Raw genomic sequence first — 15,783 nt, 5'->3', positions numbered from 1 at the left:
GGTGCTCCAGTCCCCTGATCATCCTCGTGGCCCTCCTCTGGACTTGTTCCAACAGTTCCATGTCCTTTTTATGTTGAGGACACCAGAACTGCACACAATACTCCAGGTGAGGTCTCACAAGAGCAGAGTAGAGGGGCAGGATCACCTCCTTTGACCTGCTGGTCACACTCCTTTTGATGCAGCCCAGGATATGGTTGGCTTTCTGGGCTGCAAGTCCACACTGCAGCCAGTTCATGCTGTTTCTCATTTATCAAACTGCAAATAAATTTTTAAATAGGAAAAGGAAAACATCACACTGTCTACTGCAGCCTGTCATTTTTTCTTCCATAAGTCTCACAGACATGACTGAAGTGAGTTTCTTGTGGTGCTGCACCAAACCAGAGCAGGACAGCTTACAGTCTAGGCAGGTAAGAACAAAATGGGGATAAGAGACACAGAGCTGTGAAACAACTTGTGGCAATGTGCACATAATGAGGCAGTGGCAGAATTGAAAACAATTTTGGCTGTCAGTCTGCAGAATTGCACATTTATTATCATGAAACATTGAAAGAAAAGATAGTTAGGAGGACAGGCTCTTACCGTGATAACACTGTCAAAAGATCACTGTTCTTCAAACACTCAGACAGATTATCCACAGCCGCTTCCAAAGTAAGTAGTGCCTCCATTACATACCCCTATCAATACATGAGGTTAATCATTTAAACAAAAACATTCAAAACAGTGAATATTTTAAAATATTCAGCTCATAAAAGGAATAGGCACCTACTGAAAACCTGTAATTTCTCCTGAAAAAAGAACCATTCACTTCAATGCCACTGACCTGAACATTAAAATGTCACTACAACTGTGTTTTATTTTCTGCCTCTGAATGATCTATGAGGGCGTTCTAGGAGGGCACATATCTCATCAGGGGACTGGTAATGGCACACAGAACCTCTGACTTGTAGGTCACCAATTTAAATTCTGCACAAGCAGTTGTGACAGCATATTACTGTCATTTTGTGGCAGTTTCATTATGTGAGTAACTTATGGAGGTGACGTCAGTCTACTCCTTTTTAAGAGCTAGTAGTTCTCATTATTGAGTCTTGAATCTTGCAATAAGTAGTCCCCGACTGTAAAATTTCTGTCTGTTTAGCTAAATCAAATGAACATCATAGTTCACTAAGAGAGGACTGTATCAAATCAAGTCAGCGTAAGTTTCTTACTACTATGGATGGTGTGGATTTTTTTATTCCAACAGATGTTAACATTTTAGAAATGAGGTAGTGTCTACTTCACACTGTCAGATTACATCAGCAGAGAGGATGATGGGCTCCTTAAGCACAAACTAATGATGTGAAAATGGAAAAAATGGTCATCACGAAGATTTAATTTTGAGTGATATTTACTAGATGATTTATAGTTGTTCTCTTTAGAGCTATAAGATTGTAACAGCCTGAAAAAGGCTTTGATAAGGTACATATGAATTCAGTGAACTCAGAGGTAACCTTTTCTAAGGTCACATTCTACTTTGCTTCACTTGACTGCAGAACACCTTATTAAAACAGTAATTTTAAGTTAAGTATACACTAAATCAACAGTACTAAGAAGCTTATGTGCACATTCCTACCTGAATCTCATCTCCATGTTCTCCAATAACTTCTACCAATCTTGACAGGAGGTCTGACAACGCATGTGCAGAAAGGGGCTGCTTTAGGGCCCTGAATATCTGGAAAGAGCGACCCGCGTAATGTCTTGAAGAGCTTGAAAGAGCCGTTTGCAAAGCAACTTCACTTAGATGCTGCTCCAAATGAAAACCTAAGCAAAGAACATTGTGCCAATTATTATTCTTTTGTTAATGACAAACTTTACTGTGGGTCATAAGCAGCCTGAACCAAGTCTGTGAGGAGGATACGCACTGTAATGTATCCTGCAAACCCTGTGAAAAATGGACAGGCAGCAATGTTTGAGAGAACTTCCCACTGTTTAAGTTTATTCGACACAGAATGTAAGAAAATAAACTGCAAAACCAAAATTCTGGATCTGTAAACGTTTGCCAGCAAAACCCTGAAATTATTAATCTGATTTCATTCTTTTTACAGCTCCTGGACAAACTTTCAAGCCATCCACTATTCTTGCTGGCAGTAACATGGTAACTTCTGAACACTCCCAAACCTAAAGCCGAGCTGAAGCAGGATTCTTTCTATTAGCCTCAGAAGGCTTTGGATAAGGTCTTAAATACCAATGCTGTATTCTGCTTTGATCTTGGAAGATATTTAATTAGCGACCGTGTTGGGTTTGAACATACAAACCATACATTTCCTAAGCTCTAAAACTGTAATAAATTAAAACTAAACTTTTATTGCCAGAAAAAATTTAACAAAGTACATTTGCTTAATAACTGTGATATATTTTAACAACAGGAAACAGAGGAGCTTTTATCTGGTAGAATCAATTAAAAGGTTTTCTACCAACAGCTTTGAAGAAATGTTTGATTTAACATGCAGCCACAATACAGTGTACCATGATTTTTTTAAAGCAGTTCTTTCATATGTCATATATCCTTGTTAAGACATACAACACATTGTGCTTCTGCATAAGCAGATCCGACTCACAGGATAAACAGTCAGTGTGACCTTGATGGAATGTTTTTTTAGTTATGAAAGGAAAAAAAATTACTACCTGATTTGGAATCTTTAAACACAGATATAACATGACGCAGAAAGTTAGTGAGCTGTTCAGCACTCTTGGTGTTCTGATTTTTGGGTGTGATATCTTCATGGCACCAAAGTGGACCAAATGCCCTTAAGGAAATACATAACAAAGTGCAACATTTCTTTGAGTTATCTGAAATAAATACAAGCTGTTAAGAAATATAAACTGCAAAGGCAATTAGATATTTCCAGGACCACTGCCTGGAAAGCATGCAACTGAACAGAACTTTATCAGCAAAATACAAGAAAATAAATATTCCTACACTGTATTTTACAAAACCTGTCTTGTGAAATATAATTTATATCATTTAGAGAGCAGCAGAAGCAAATCCATGGCTTTTAACATGCCTATGATCTGGTAGCTGTAGTCAGTACTTAATATTGCTTTCACCAAGGCCTTTCACTATGTCCTGTACACTTCAGATCTAGTTTTATAATAATAAAACTGTCTTCCATTAGCTCATTGTTGAACATAGTACTGTCAGTCAATTAAACATTTTATTTCCATCAGACAATTTTTTTTTTCTGCTGTTCCTGACACCGTTGTTCTTTTAAGTATCTATCTACTTCTATAAGTATCAATGAAAGAGGAATGGGAGTCTGTAATTACTATAAAAGTTCAGTCATTTTCCTCTGAGTTTTTTCAGTTGCTACAGATAATTGTAGAGAAGACATGAAAGTATAGAGTACAAACATATCCTCTGCTTATCTCCATTACCTGGTTGTCAGAAACTCAATTAATTTATTTGCTTTCTCATCTGTTTCAGCAGCAGTATCCATGTCCTCAACCTCTTGTGTAATCTGTGGGAGATTTCCACTGCTGCCTCCCAGACTGATACTGGAGGAGGTAGAGCTGGAGCTCAAGCCCGAGTCTGGCACCGGAGATGACTGGTATTCCCGCAAAAAGTCAAAGCCACCTGCCAGTCAAAAGAGGGGAGATAAAGGTGGAATGCACTGTTAAGGCAGCATTGCAGATTAAAGTATCTGTCAAGCAGCTCTTTTCAGTGTCAGCAGCAGAAATCTTCTACTGGGAAACATGGGGAAGAACACGTGCAAAACACAAGCGTCAAATGCCAGTGGGAGTGAAAACGGTACTGTGGTTCTAAACATGCAGAATCCAATGGTAAATTAAAAATATCGAAGTCAAGATTTATTTCTTTTTAATGCACAAGGGCCGCAGTACTTGAAAAAACAAATGCTGCAGGGTATTTTACATTCAGAAGTACGACTTTCTGTAAAGTGAATTTTGAAGTTGGCTTAGTGCATGCTAAGTTCAGCTCACTTCTCTGGGCTAGTCTGATGAGGAAAAAGCCTCTTCAGGGTGGAAAGTTTTAGAACAATGATGATCTCCTAATTTTACAAATGTAATGACGATCAAGACACAAATGCTTAAGGCTTCTGTTCAACACCTTTAGTAACTGTAAACATTGGACTACTCACGAAATATTTTCAGCATTAAGATTAAATATCTGAGTAAGAGTTCTGCTAGATCAAAAGCTTGCCACACAACTTAAGATCTGAAATTAAAAACTAAGACCAGTTTTCTTAAGATTAGACTGCTTGTCGTCTTGGCTGTATCAACAACAGAAAAATTGGACTTGCAGTAACACTGGGAGCAGGAGTCCCAGACCTGCTGACAAAGTCCACTGCAGGTCAGGAGACCTAATTTAGTTGCCTGACATTCAGGAACAAACCTGAACCAAAGTATTTTCAGTTAGGAATTTTTTGCTATGGCTACTCACCCACACTCTCACACTTAATATTAGCTGCTCAAAAAAGAGTACAAATAAAAAGTTTTAGTAACTTCTTGGACTTCAGTGGCCCAGTGGTACCAATTTTGTTGTTCAGACACAAGAGTGAAAAGTGATTTCATTTTGGCAGAAAAGCAGTAATATAATTTTATTGTAAGAATTTTATTCTGTATTTAATAATTCATGGACATGTGTTGGAAAAGAGATCTACACAATTCAAGACAGGAAATTCATGTATGAGGCAATTTTGCCAGACATTATTAGAATGAAACCATAATTGTTGTGTAAGATTTTAACACAACCTGAATAATTCATAAATTACAAAGGAAACAGATATTTGTGAAATACACTGCACTCTGTGGCAGTAATCTCTTTTCAATTCTCTTTCAAATGGCCAAATTAATTCATTAATCTGAAATAGCTACTCCTTCTTCTCACTACTTTATTTTTTTTTTTTGTGGCTCATAAAACATAATAATCAGTTACCAAGTAATATTCTTCATAAAGCTAAACTATTTATTACTTCTGGTTACATTCCTAAAGAATCACAGAAATGCCACTAATTTAGTGTCATTTCTAACTGTATTGCAAAGGTCCTGACCGTTTCCCAAACAATTAATCCTGACTCCATAACTCTACATTGGTTTTGTGATTCCTTCAAATCTCAACACTATTCTCGATTTTAGTAATATTACCTGACAATAGCAGCTTTCTACAAATTGTTACCAGCCAACTCCTCAAAAACAGGTAAATTGTTAAAAGTTAACAGAACACCTATCTCAGCTGAGGTCTGAAGTACTGCTCCTAATATGGAAACAGATCTCATGACAGAAATGAAGTGTATCTATGATATAAAGCAGGGTGTATATACTGTAAAATCTAACTTAATAACAGAAAATCTGAGCTGCGTATTCTTCCTGTGTTGGAGTTATTTATTCTTTTCTTTTGAAGGCTGAGGAGTGATTGCCCTCATTTAAAGTAGTCCTGGCTCCCTGAGGAAGAAGTTCGGAAGTTATTATCTGTATTAATGTTTAAAATTCTACATTATATATTTTGCTTTCCATTAGATGGCTTTTTTACTATTATGAAAAGTTATCTAATAATAATTTGGGTGCACCTCTAGGGGAGTTCACATGGAATTAATATTAATGGCACCTTTAATGTTTGCCACTTTACTACTTTATCAAGCTGTGATATTTTAGGAAATTAACCTTGATTTCCTCATTTCAAAAACCTCACAGAATAATGCAATGTTAGTTTCTTCTTTTGCTTTATTACCGGTATAAAGATATTCAGGTAAGTATGCTGGTTGTACTGTCAGAGTCTTGGTCTCGTTCATCTCTCTAGTCTGAAGAAGCACTGATGCAATGGCTTGATAGTTGCTATTGCAAGATAATGCAATCAAAAGGTGAAGCAGTAATTTTTTACTATGTTCAAAGACCTCAGGGCGGTAATGGTCAAGACCTAAAAGAAAAGGTTACAGCAATCACTGAATATGAAGTAATAATAAACTAATTCACATTCCAGAAATAGCAAAAATTCCAAGGCAGTTCATGGCAACAGTGCAAACAAACATAAGATGTAGTATTTCCAGACACAGTTGCTAGCATTTTTACTTAAATGTGTGTATATATTCAGTTTCCAGACTGAGGTCCCATACAGAAGATACAAAACAATGTGAGGCAATACAACTTCATGCATTGTCTCACTACAGTGTTAATTCGACAGGGCTGGAAACCCTCTAAAGATGAGAAATTCTTGATGGTGGTTGTAACTACATTGCTTATCTCAGTATCTGGCTTTCTTGCACAGACATCAGTTTTACAACATGTCCAAAGAGTCAGAGAAAAATACTGATTTATTAAAAGAACTGATAGAAAAAAATCTCTTGAACTGCAGCTACCAGTGAGTAGCATGAGAAATTACCCACTAGCTTAGGATGCAGAACAGAATCGGAAAGCCTAGCACTGAAATACTCTGATATGGTTACCATTACTGCTGTTTGTAAGATTTTAATACAACCTGAATAATTCACAAATTACAAATATAAAGGAAACAGATGTTTGTGAAATACACTGCACTCAGTGGCAGTAATAATTTTCAATTCTCTTTCAGCATCTTCCAGGATATTTAAAAACACTTTGTTCTGTTTAGAGGCAGTTTCAGTGCTGAAAAATTGAATTATTTTCTTCTTTAGCTCCTCTCTTCTCAGGATATATTCCTCTTTAAAAAGTAGCTCCTTCATCACTCGAAGTGGCAGCAGCAAACAGGTCTTTCAAGTCAACTGTTTTCCAGTACAGTCCAATCATGCTGGTTTTGTCTGGCCTGCAAAAATGAAGCTGCTAATACTGCCACAGACTCAGCAATGTGTCTTTGGCTCCTACGGGCAGGTATTTGGAGGTTCTGTGATTCTTACTTATCTGCCCATAGTCTCCTTCAAAAGAACCACGGCCAACTCGCCAACCTCTTTGTGCATAATGAGTGTGCATTTAAAAAAAAACCAACACCCTATTTCATCAAAAGATTTCAAACAGAACAGTTGGTAAAAGAGTACCAGAAAAGGAGAATAAGGTATCTTATTCGACTGTATACTGAAGTATATCACATATATTCTACCACTGCAGTGTAATCTTCTAACTTAATCTTTTTGTCTACTGAACAACAAACTCTTTCCAGAGTGCCAGTGAATAGATTTACTGGTAACTATGGTGACTGAATGAAAAGTGGACTGTAATATCTAGTATTCCAACACATTTATTTCACAAGTGTCAGGCTGGGTTTATTTGTGAAAACTTTTCTTTATCAACCATGCAAGTTACGGAATGGCTTTATAATGCTAGATACTTTTGTGTGCTAACAAATAAGGCCACTTGCTTTACATAATCTAAAGTGGCAGGATAAGGAATGTATCACTCTCCAGTTGAACTGTGTTATGGTCAAGAACAGACACAGAAATGCTGAAAAAACAGTGTCTCTATGCTCAGGTATATAGGGGAAGGCAGTGACAATAAAGTATTCCAATAGCAGTGAAATTAATGAAGCTTGCTTTCCAGTGGTCTGTGTCCTTCCTTCACTATCTCTGCAGTACAGTATCTTGGCTCTCTTACACAGTATTTTTTCAAATGTAAGAGGCAGCACTTGTGTGTGTAGTCCAGGTCTAAAGCATGTGCTGACTGCCCAGCACAAACCAGACTGTAGAGGGGCTAAGTTTCGTGGGACTTTCTTGCAGGGGTGGGAGGCAAGTAAAGGTTTTTTAGAGATCTTTCAGGAAGACAATCATTTTCAAATTTCTACCCACCTCACAAATTTGGGTGAAATTGGTGAAAATACTCAGAAGTTTCAAAGTTCTGGGGTTAATTCACAGACTGTAACTGCCTCAGGGTGGTTTTTTTTTTGTGGTTTTTTTTTAGGAAATCATAATTAAAAATCTTTAAGAAACACAACTCTACAGCTTCAGCAAAACTAAACTAAAAGGACAGGATTACATTTAAACTTTATTTCTTGTTCTGTTAGTCTTACCTAAAAAGAGAGCATGTAGTAATAAAGGGAGATGAAGGGCCCAATCTTCCCTCACACTGTGATCCACTACCATCTCAGTCATGAAGATAACAGCAATATTGCACCTGGAAATTAAATATCACAGTATCAGTTTGAAACCTCTTGAAGATGGGAAAACAGTAACACCATGGCTATTTCTGAAGATTAATTAATAATTAATTAAACAATCTCTAAATTTCCAAATCTGTAGCATTTCTTTTCAATTTGACTAATGCTGAAGCACCACAGTTACAGCTTTAAGCCAGTAAGTACGCATTACTGAAAAGAACATTCTAACTGTCAGTGCAAATTGTGTAGAAGAGGAATTTCAGAATATGCATAGCCTAGCTAGAATAAAAGATCAAGGGGGAAAAAGTGCTATGAATAACAGCCACAGAGGCTTGGGAAAGAGAAATTTTCCTTTTTTTCTAGTTGTTTCTTCAGTCTGATTCATATCAGAAAGTGATTTCCCACATCGTAAATAGTCTTTCTGGTAGAAATCTGGTAGAACTGCAAGTCTTCAGTGCATGTTGATTTTAGCACTGGAAATTAGCAGAAATTGAAGTTATGATGTTCTGAGTGATGGGACAGTTGGATTGATGTTGGTCAACCAGTAAGAGGAAGCATCTCACTGAAATGTCAGAATGTGAAACTGCTCACCTATGAAGGGGTCCCCGGGGTGTGATGGTTTCTGGGAGATAGTCCACGAGTGGTGCCCAACATCCTCCATTGTAAGGCATGGGCAGGGGATGTGGTTGCTTTGTTTCAACAATATTCAATAACCAGCTTGTGTACGGAGAAACAGGATCATCTGCGTGGAAAAGCATTAAAACAGAGTGCATAAAATACAAGACTGGTTACTCATTTTTGAGAAATAGTAAAACAGAGTTTATGCTAACGTAATAGCTCAACTGTTTGGATAACATGATAAGATGACATGAGGTTTGCAAATCCTGTGTTCAATAACAAGTAATGCATTTTTAATCCCTCTTTCATGCTGCTGGAAATTAAAGAGATTCCAGGCATACAGCACTGAACGGTAGGAGCTGCAGCTGAATCCCTGCTGTCACTTCGTAGCTTTGGATCCAGATCACAGAGCACCAAGCAACGGACTTTCTCTTCAAAAATGAGAGAAAAGCTCAGCCAACAAAGCTGCTGTCAGAAGCCATCTGCTGCAAGGAGCCGTGTACATTCTTGCAACTCCTCACCAGTGCCCTGCTGAGAGATGCTACAAAGGCAGAAGTTAAATGTCTCGAATTAGGAAGGAGGCATAAGGAATGCAAAAAACATCTTCAGGGTAATTTTCTTTCAACAGGGATGAATTATCTCTTGAATTTCTCAAAGATTAATTTGACTTTGTGTCAGTATGACAGCTGCTGTATGTTAGTGAGTAATAGGTTTTTTCTTCCACCTGTTTATCTGCAATGATGTGGGTCAAGTAAGTTATTTCCACCACTTTCTGTCTTCTCTCAGCTTTGATCATCTCTTCTCTATTCTGATCTCTCTCATTCTTCCTGATTTTTCCCATTGGCCAGTTTTTATTTCTCAGGTCTGACAGTCTGTGCTACACTACCATGGAAAGTATCCTTTCCAGGCCTGCTCTTGACATATATTCAAATATTGCCTTTTGTGAATTTTTAATGAGAGCATTATTTCTAATTGTTATTATACCTCTGCATTTAGGTTGGTTTAAAAATCTCAGCACTTTCCTTTTTTTTAACAGCCTGTATCTGATGCTTTTCGGCTGTGCCACAGGAAACAAAAGTAGTTTGATTCCTACAAAAGTATCAGAGCTAATGTCTTCTAAAGCACAACACTTCTTGGTTTTGGCAAATCATCTTCAGGTTTCTAGATCTTCAGGAGTCCTTCAATGAAGTAGCTGCTCCTTCAGTTATTATTCAAATGCCAATTTGATCATTCCCATTCTTCAGTGTTAGTCTTCCAAGGGGCACTTTAGATCTTTATGATTTAGACCTCTACTTGTTTCTCCCATGATGATTTATTAGCTACAAATAAAGAATAAACTGACCTAATAATGTAGCAAAGTATAGCATTTTCACATATTTATCTTCTAAAGATTAACCAGATAGTGTTTAACAGATGCTTTTCACATAAAAATATCACTGCATTTAAGTGTTTCACATAAAACTGCTTCTTGAAGTCCATACTAAGACCAAGCTACACACTCATGTTTTCACGGGTTTACATGCAGAATGAGAAAAAAAGAAGCATTTTGCATCTTAACATACAATCTTTGCCTGAACAAAAGAGTTTCTGTGCTACACAGTTGTGTTGCCTATTTATATCCTCAGCGATTTATGTATGCTGAAGTAGACTGCAGAGAAGAGAGAAGCCGTATCACCAACTACTTCACAGCTTGGGCTGCCTGCCAGAGGGAATAAGTTGCTCTTTCTTAATTGAAATTGCATTATTTATCTTGTGGAATGACAAATGGTATAAGAATTACTCTTTCTTTTTAGAGTTCTATTTATTTTATATCTTGGCATTCACATATTTGCATAAGGGCCCCTGTGAAAAGCAAACCTTGCATAAATATTCACAGTACTTATAAAGCTTGCAGGTATAGACAGGAAAAATGTTTGGGCACTGACTTGAGGAGACATTCCAAAGAGCAAAAAAAATGGCAGTACTTTTTAACCTTTTATTACTCTAAGCTCTTGTCAAAACCAGCTACTTGTGAAGAATGTTCTGACAATACAAACATTGTTCTGTTTTGAAAGACTGTTCATGCAGATCAGATTAGTGCTGGTGCTCCAGTCAACATCTGCTGAAGAATTTTTAGTACCTGCAGCACTAGCAAGGCATAAGAAAAACAAGACCAGTGTGCCGAACGCCACTGAATTTAATACGTTGCACTCTTTTTTGTGTATTTAAATACTGCAGTATGTACATAGGCAATATGTTGTAAATATTGTTCTTTGTAATTATGAAAAATAGTTGTCTAAATACTTTAAATTATCCTGTTGTATTGTACAGTGTTTTGTTATTTTGCAGGAAAGTATTGCCAAAAATCTACTTGGATTAAAGAATATGTAAGATCTTTACTTTTTATGTCAAAATACTGTCCCAAAATGTGCCTGTAGCACCAGGACAAGACATTATGGCCTCTATATTATTTGACCAGGCTTTATTAAGTAAGTCAGAGATGAAAGCCAATAAATAGGTCTTGCCTTTTTTACATTTGGTTAGGGCCTGACCAAAATCTGTAGATTGGCTTCTATACAATTCACTCCAGAAATAAAGTCCAACCACCAAACTCTGAAAATTTACACTGTCACTCAACAGTTGAGAGAAATACCTTGGTTTTCTTTGGAATTTATGCTGAGCATCAAGTGTCCACTCATAGTACATTTAGTAGAAATACATAAGGAACAATAAGCATGCTCAGGAGCCCTATTTCACTCTCCCCTCAAACACAGGTTTGCACAGTACAGGCAGAAACTGGTCGCAGGAAGCAGAGAAAAGCTAAAGAGGAGAGAAGACCTCATTTTTGGAAACTCCTGAATCTCTTCTTCAGGCTCATATAACAGCACTTGATTTGGAGGGAAATACTAGTAAAAGGCACAATTCAAAGTACTTGCTGGAGTGGTTTGGAAGTCTTTCACCTTGCCATATATGGAAGGTTCAAGGTGTTACTGTCTGGAAGATTCTCTGCTGCTGCCTTCTGTGAAGTTCTCTTGGCCTTTAAATAGGTTTGACTGAGCTCAGGCTAAATAAAGGAAATTAACTAAATGAGGTATGAAGGTAAAATAAGGACATTCTCCATATGGTGATGCTACATTACTGTTTATACAGAACTTAAAACAGAAAGCCTCTACCAGTCATGTTTTCCTCTCATACCAAAACGCTGGAAATTTCATCAAGTTGAATAATAGAACTTACTTTTGTCATCATCGTAAGATCCTCCGGAGCTATTACTGTATCTTGATTCTAGTCGGGTATGTGCTCTGATTACATTACTGAACCTTCAAATACAAGAAAAATCTTCATTAAAAACACAGGTTGACATTGAACATCTGACTGCTTACACTACACAAAAAGCATTTCCTCAAGCATGTACTTTTATACTGGAGTAGACAGTAATGTGGATGTAAGGGTCTTTATTTCACAAAAGAAGTTTTTTTGCAGCCAGTTTCTGAGAAGTTCTAATGGTGTGCTCCTGTGTTACAAGCTTTTAAAATCTAGCAGATGGAAAATTCTCATGCTGCAAAGGTGTGATTTTCTTGAAGTAAGAAACTGTGCTAAGGCTGAACTGAGATAAAAACTGTTCACAGCTAGTATTTTGTCACAGCCCCTGTTCATGGGTAAAATCCTGGCAACTTGCTAATGCAGTAACTGACTGAATAGTCCAAAGTCAAGCCTGTACAGGTATCAAACAGCACAAGCTGCTGCAGATCACCCTTTGGAAAATCCAGCAACTGCCATAGCAAATTTAGCAGATGAGTTAAGGGATACAAGAGACAGAACAAACTGTTCATAGCTGTCCTCAAATCTGCCACAGAACCACGATAAGCTAACTTTTCCTAGTGATCTCCTTTGTTGGGTTTGAGCGAGAGAAGATATATATATCTGTCTGTGCTCAGGGATCTGATGGTCATTAAGCTTTGTATTTACTCATTCACGATTTGTCAGTATGTACCGTAAGTAGCAAAAGTTGTATGTATGATTTCTCAGCAAAATATTTGACACAGCTTTCTTCTGTAAGGCTTAATTTTAACATTAAATTTTACTCACTGTCCATGAAATCAAAAGGTGTGATCAAACCTGATTTTTCATAAAGATTTTAGTAGTCATTACTTGGTATACGTTCTTGATTTTCCTTGTTTGTGGATAGTTCCTACAAAACCACAGTGTACTTAGCACAGCTCATTCAATGTATTTAACAAATATTCCTCTGCAATTTATTATTAAGCAGTATCAGGAACGAGAATCAAACAAAAAGCTTTTTTTTTTAACTTTTATATATGCTTATTTTAAGATGGTTTTACTGGGATAATGCTGCTTAGGATCAGTCTGAGCATCAGAGCTCCTCACAAAACGATGTAGAACTTTGCCCAACATCTCACCCTTAGCCTACAAAAACATGCACATTTTGGGGAAAAAAAAAGACAAATCAAACAAACCACAAACCTTTCATCAGTCTCTTTCACCATTCTGTTCTCCTCTACATCAGGAAAACTATCTTGGCCAGCTACAACAGTGTTGCTGCTAGAAGTGGTTCCTATATATGAGGTATCAGTAAGAACATTTGTTACATGCAGCAGACAGTATTTGCAAAGCAATAAAAGCCTGTAACTTAGATTTTCTTAGTAGCCACAGTCGAAGTGATCATCCTGCAAGTATTTGCACATATGAATGAACACTGTTACCTCTACAAATGAGGACTAATGATGTAGTTTACATGCTTTGAGGGGTTGATTAACATAATGATGCGCTTCTGCTCCTTAAAGGAAGCTCATTCTCAGGTGACATAAACTATTGTTTTTCAAGAATTTGACAAAACATTGACAAGGTTAAATTTGGGGTTGGTCTTGACTACTGTAGCTTGGAAACAGCATTAGTGTCTGGAAATAGAACCGCCACATGGTTGAGGCTCTCAGTTTTCAGGAAACTGCTGCTTTGGTGTATCTGCTGTGATGGCAGCCTTGATGATGACTTCTTGTTCTGAGAAACTAGTGGTAAAAGAACCACCTCATGTGAGTTCACCAAACATTGGTAATGTCCTATTAAAATAGTTGAAAAAATAAAGCATATGTTTACAAAGTATATACAACATTAAGGAATCAAAAAGGACTATAATTTGCACTATATATTGCACTTATAATTGCAGGGCCTACAGTTTGCACTTTATATATACACAGATCTGAATGGGTACAAAAGCAAGAGGGGTTTTTTTTGGTTTTTGGTTTTTTTTTGTTTGTTTGTTTGTTTTTGTTTTTGTAAGAGATAAAGACTCAAAAGAGCAGGAAAGCATAAATGAAAAATTTATTTAGGTCATACCAGAAGCTGCAGCTGAGGCTTTGTTACTGGCAGCAAAACGGTAAAATGGAGGATTATCACAATGCTGAACTATTGGGTTCACTGGGTCTGTTTGCTGCAGCTCAAAAAGAAGCTCTTCCATGGTCTGAATAGTGTTGTTGCGACATAGATATATTGCAACCTTTTTTATCTAGAGAAGAAAATAACAGTTAAGTTCAAAGTACATTTCTGAAGTAACCAATACATGTTACACTACACCACTGAAAAGAACCATGAGGCAAATGTTACTCTGGGTCAACGCAACCACACAATTGCATCCATTTTGTTCATATCAAAATAAAACTGCTCATCTTGATATCAAGATATTTTCTTCAGCAATGTGAATCTGTGATCTGATTATGCCAAAGTTTTTGCTTACCATCCACAAATGAGCTGTTTATGTGTATAACTATATAACACACACATACAAAAGCCACCTAATTTTGAACCTATCATTTAAGGATATCAGCATTAACTCTGAATTACACTCAGGGATTTATAGTTTCAGTATGTGATTTCCACATGATGGATTTTACTCTCTTGAACGGAGCAAACTTCTCATCTAGAAAGCTAGATCCACATGTGTATATTTCCAGATACAGTTGATGTGAAAGAGGTAGCCATAATAGAATAAGCCAGGCACTGAGTACCTACTTAGAACTGTAATCAAAGTAATAGAACATGGAAAAAAGGCAGAGTGATTACGTATACAGACTTCATGCATCCTGATTTGAAAAATCTGAGAGTATCGTTCACAGAAATTTTGGGAATTTTTATATATTTTTAACAAGACCTCAAACTTTATTGTATGCACTGCAGAAATGAGGGCTGTTTTGATACTGAGACTGAATTAGTCTGAATTCTTGCAGAAAAAAAAAACCTTTTGGATTTTATGACGGTTATTAAAAGCAGAGACTCAGCATGGCTCAAAACCTTTCGATTCATAAACTGGTGAAGATGGGAAACCCTATGGCGAAGCATACCTCTGTGGCTGACAGTTATAGTGGAGCTGATACGCTGGTTTGAACTGCCTGTTGGCCTTACCAAGTACCACTGTTCTTATACTCTTAAATACTTTTGTTAAAATAAACTTCCTGACTGCTTCTTTTTTCCTCTTTTTTCTCTCCTTTTCTTTTGCTTAAAGTAGAGAAAATGTACATATTCAAAGTCTCTTATACTCTACTGTACAAAAAACTTCCCCGAGACTTTCCAGATATAAATCCAACTCCTTTCCAGGGCTCATTTCTAGGTGGGCTCACAGTGCCACTTCAAGCTTCTTTCATTCCAGAAGGGGTCATGTTGCCTCCACTAAGTCTTTGCTGAAGAGGTTTCTGAAGCATAAATATTCCAAGAAATCTTTCAGTATGTATGTGAAAGAAAGGACAGTTCAGCATTTTGCACTGGGACACTGGGAAAAAATTGCTTAAAGAAAACAAGAGACAAAGCAATGAATCTAGCTGATTAAAAATAAATAAATAATACACAAATAAAGTAAATCAGGAATGCTTTTAGCGTGAACCCACATGGGCAGAACAGATGGCTGAAGGCATGAAGCAGCTGGTAACTGCCTTGGGGCACAGAGGGCTCCAAAAGGAGGCTGGTAAAGTGGCAATCTTGCAACTGCCTCAACTTTTGAGCCCAGGTGAGCTGGAATAGTAATTTATCTTTATTTCCTAATGTGTATGTGTTATCTACATGATAATGGAAGATACATGTTTATGGTATCAGTAGCATGTGTAGTTAGCAGACATAGGTATGATTTC

At 37.1% G+C, this 15,783-nt stretch overlaps 1 protein-coding gene across 9 annotated transcripts in view; it reads right to left on the bottom strand.

Moving 5' to 3' along the window:
- The window catches only part of FRY (FRY microtubule binding protein), a 230,182-nt gene that overhangs the window by 43,736 nt on the left and 170,663 nt on the right, over window positions 1-15,783 (bottom strand). For all 9 annotated transcript variants that reach the window (XM_057410413.1, XM_057410416.1, XM_057410415.1 and 6 more), the window contains 10 exons: window positions 14,003-14,171; window positions 13,133-13,223; window positions 11,885-11,967; window positions 8,642-8,792; window positions 7,964-8,067; window positions 5,723-5,908; window positions 3,412-3,610; window positions 2,662-2,783; window positions 1,610-1,797; window positions 580-674 (listed from right to left, as the gene is read on the bottom strand). In XM_057410413.1, coding sequence (XP_057266396.1) covers window positions 580-674; window positions 1,610-1,797; window positions 2,662-2,783; window positions 3,412-3,610; window positions 5,723-5,908; window positions 7,964-8,067; window positions 8,642-8,792; window positions 11,885-11,967; window positions 13,133-13,223; window positions 14,003-14,171 — 1,388 coding nt within the window. The remainder of the gene's footprint in view (window positions 1-579; window positions 675-1,609; window positions 1,798-2,661; window positions 2,784-3,411; window positions 3,611-5,722; window positions 5,909-7,963; window positions 8,068-8,641; window positions 8,793-11,884; window positions 11,968-13,132; window positions 13,224-14,002; window positions 14,172-15,783) is intronic.

The sequence above is a fragment of the Pezoporus wallicus genome, unplaced genomic scaffold (genome assembly GCF_028554395.1).
Source record: "Pezoporus wallicus isolate ANWC-B61680 ecotype Strahan unplaced genomic scaffold, APGP_CSIRO_Pwel_v1 contig_1876, whole genome shotgun sequence".
In the NCBI taxonomy this organism is placed as follows: Eukaryota; Metazoa; Chordata; class Aves; order Psittaciformes; family Psittacidae; genus Pezoporus; species Pezoporus wallicus.
This window is presented reverse-complemented; position numbering and strand designations above follow the sequence as displayed.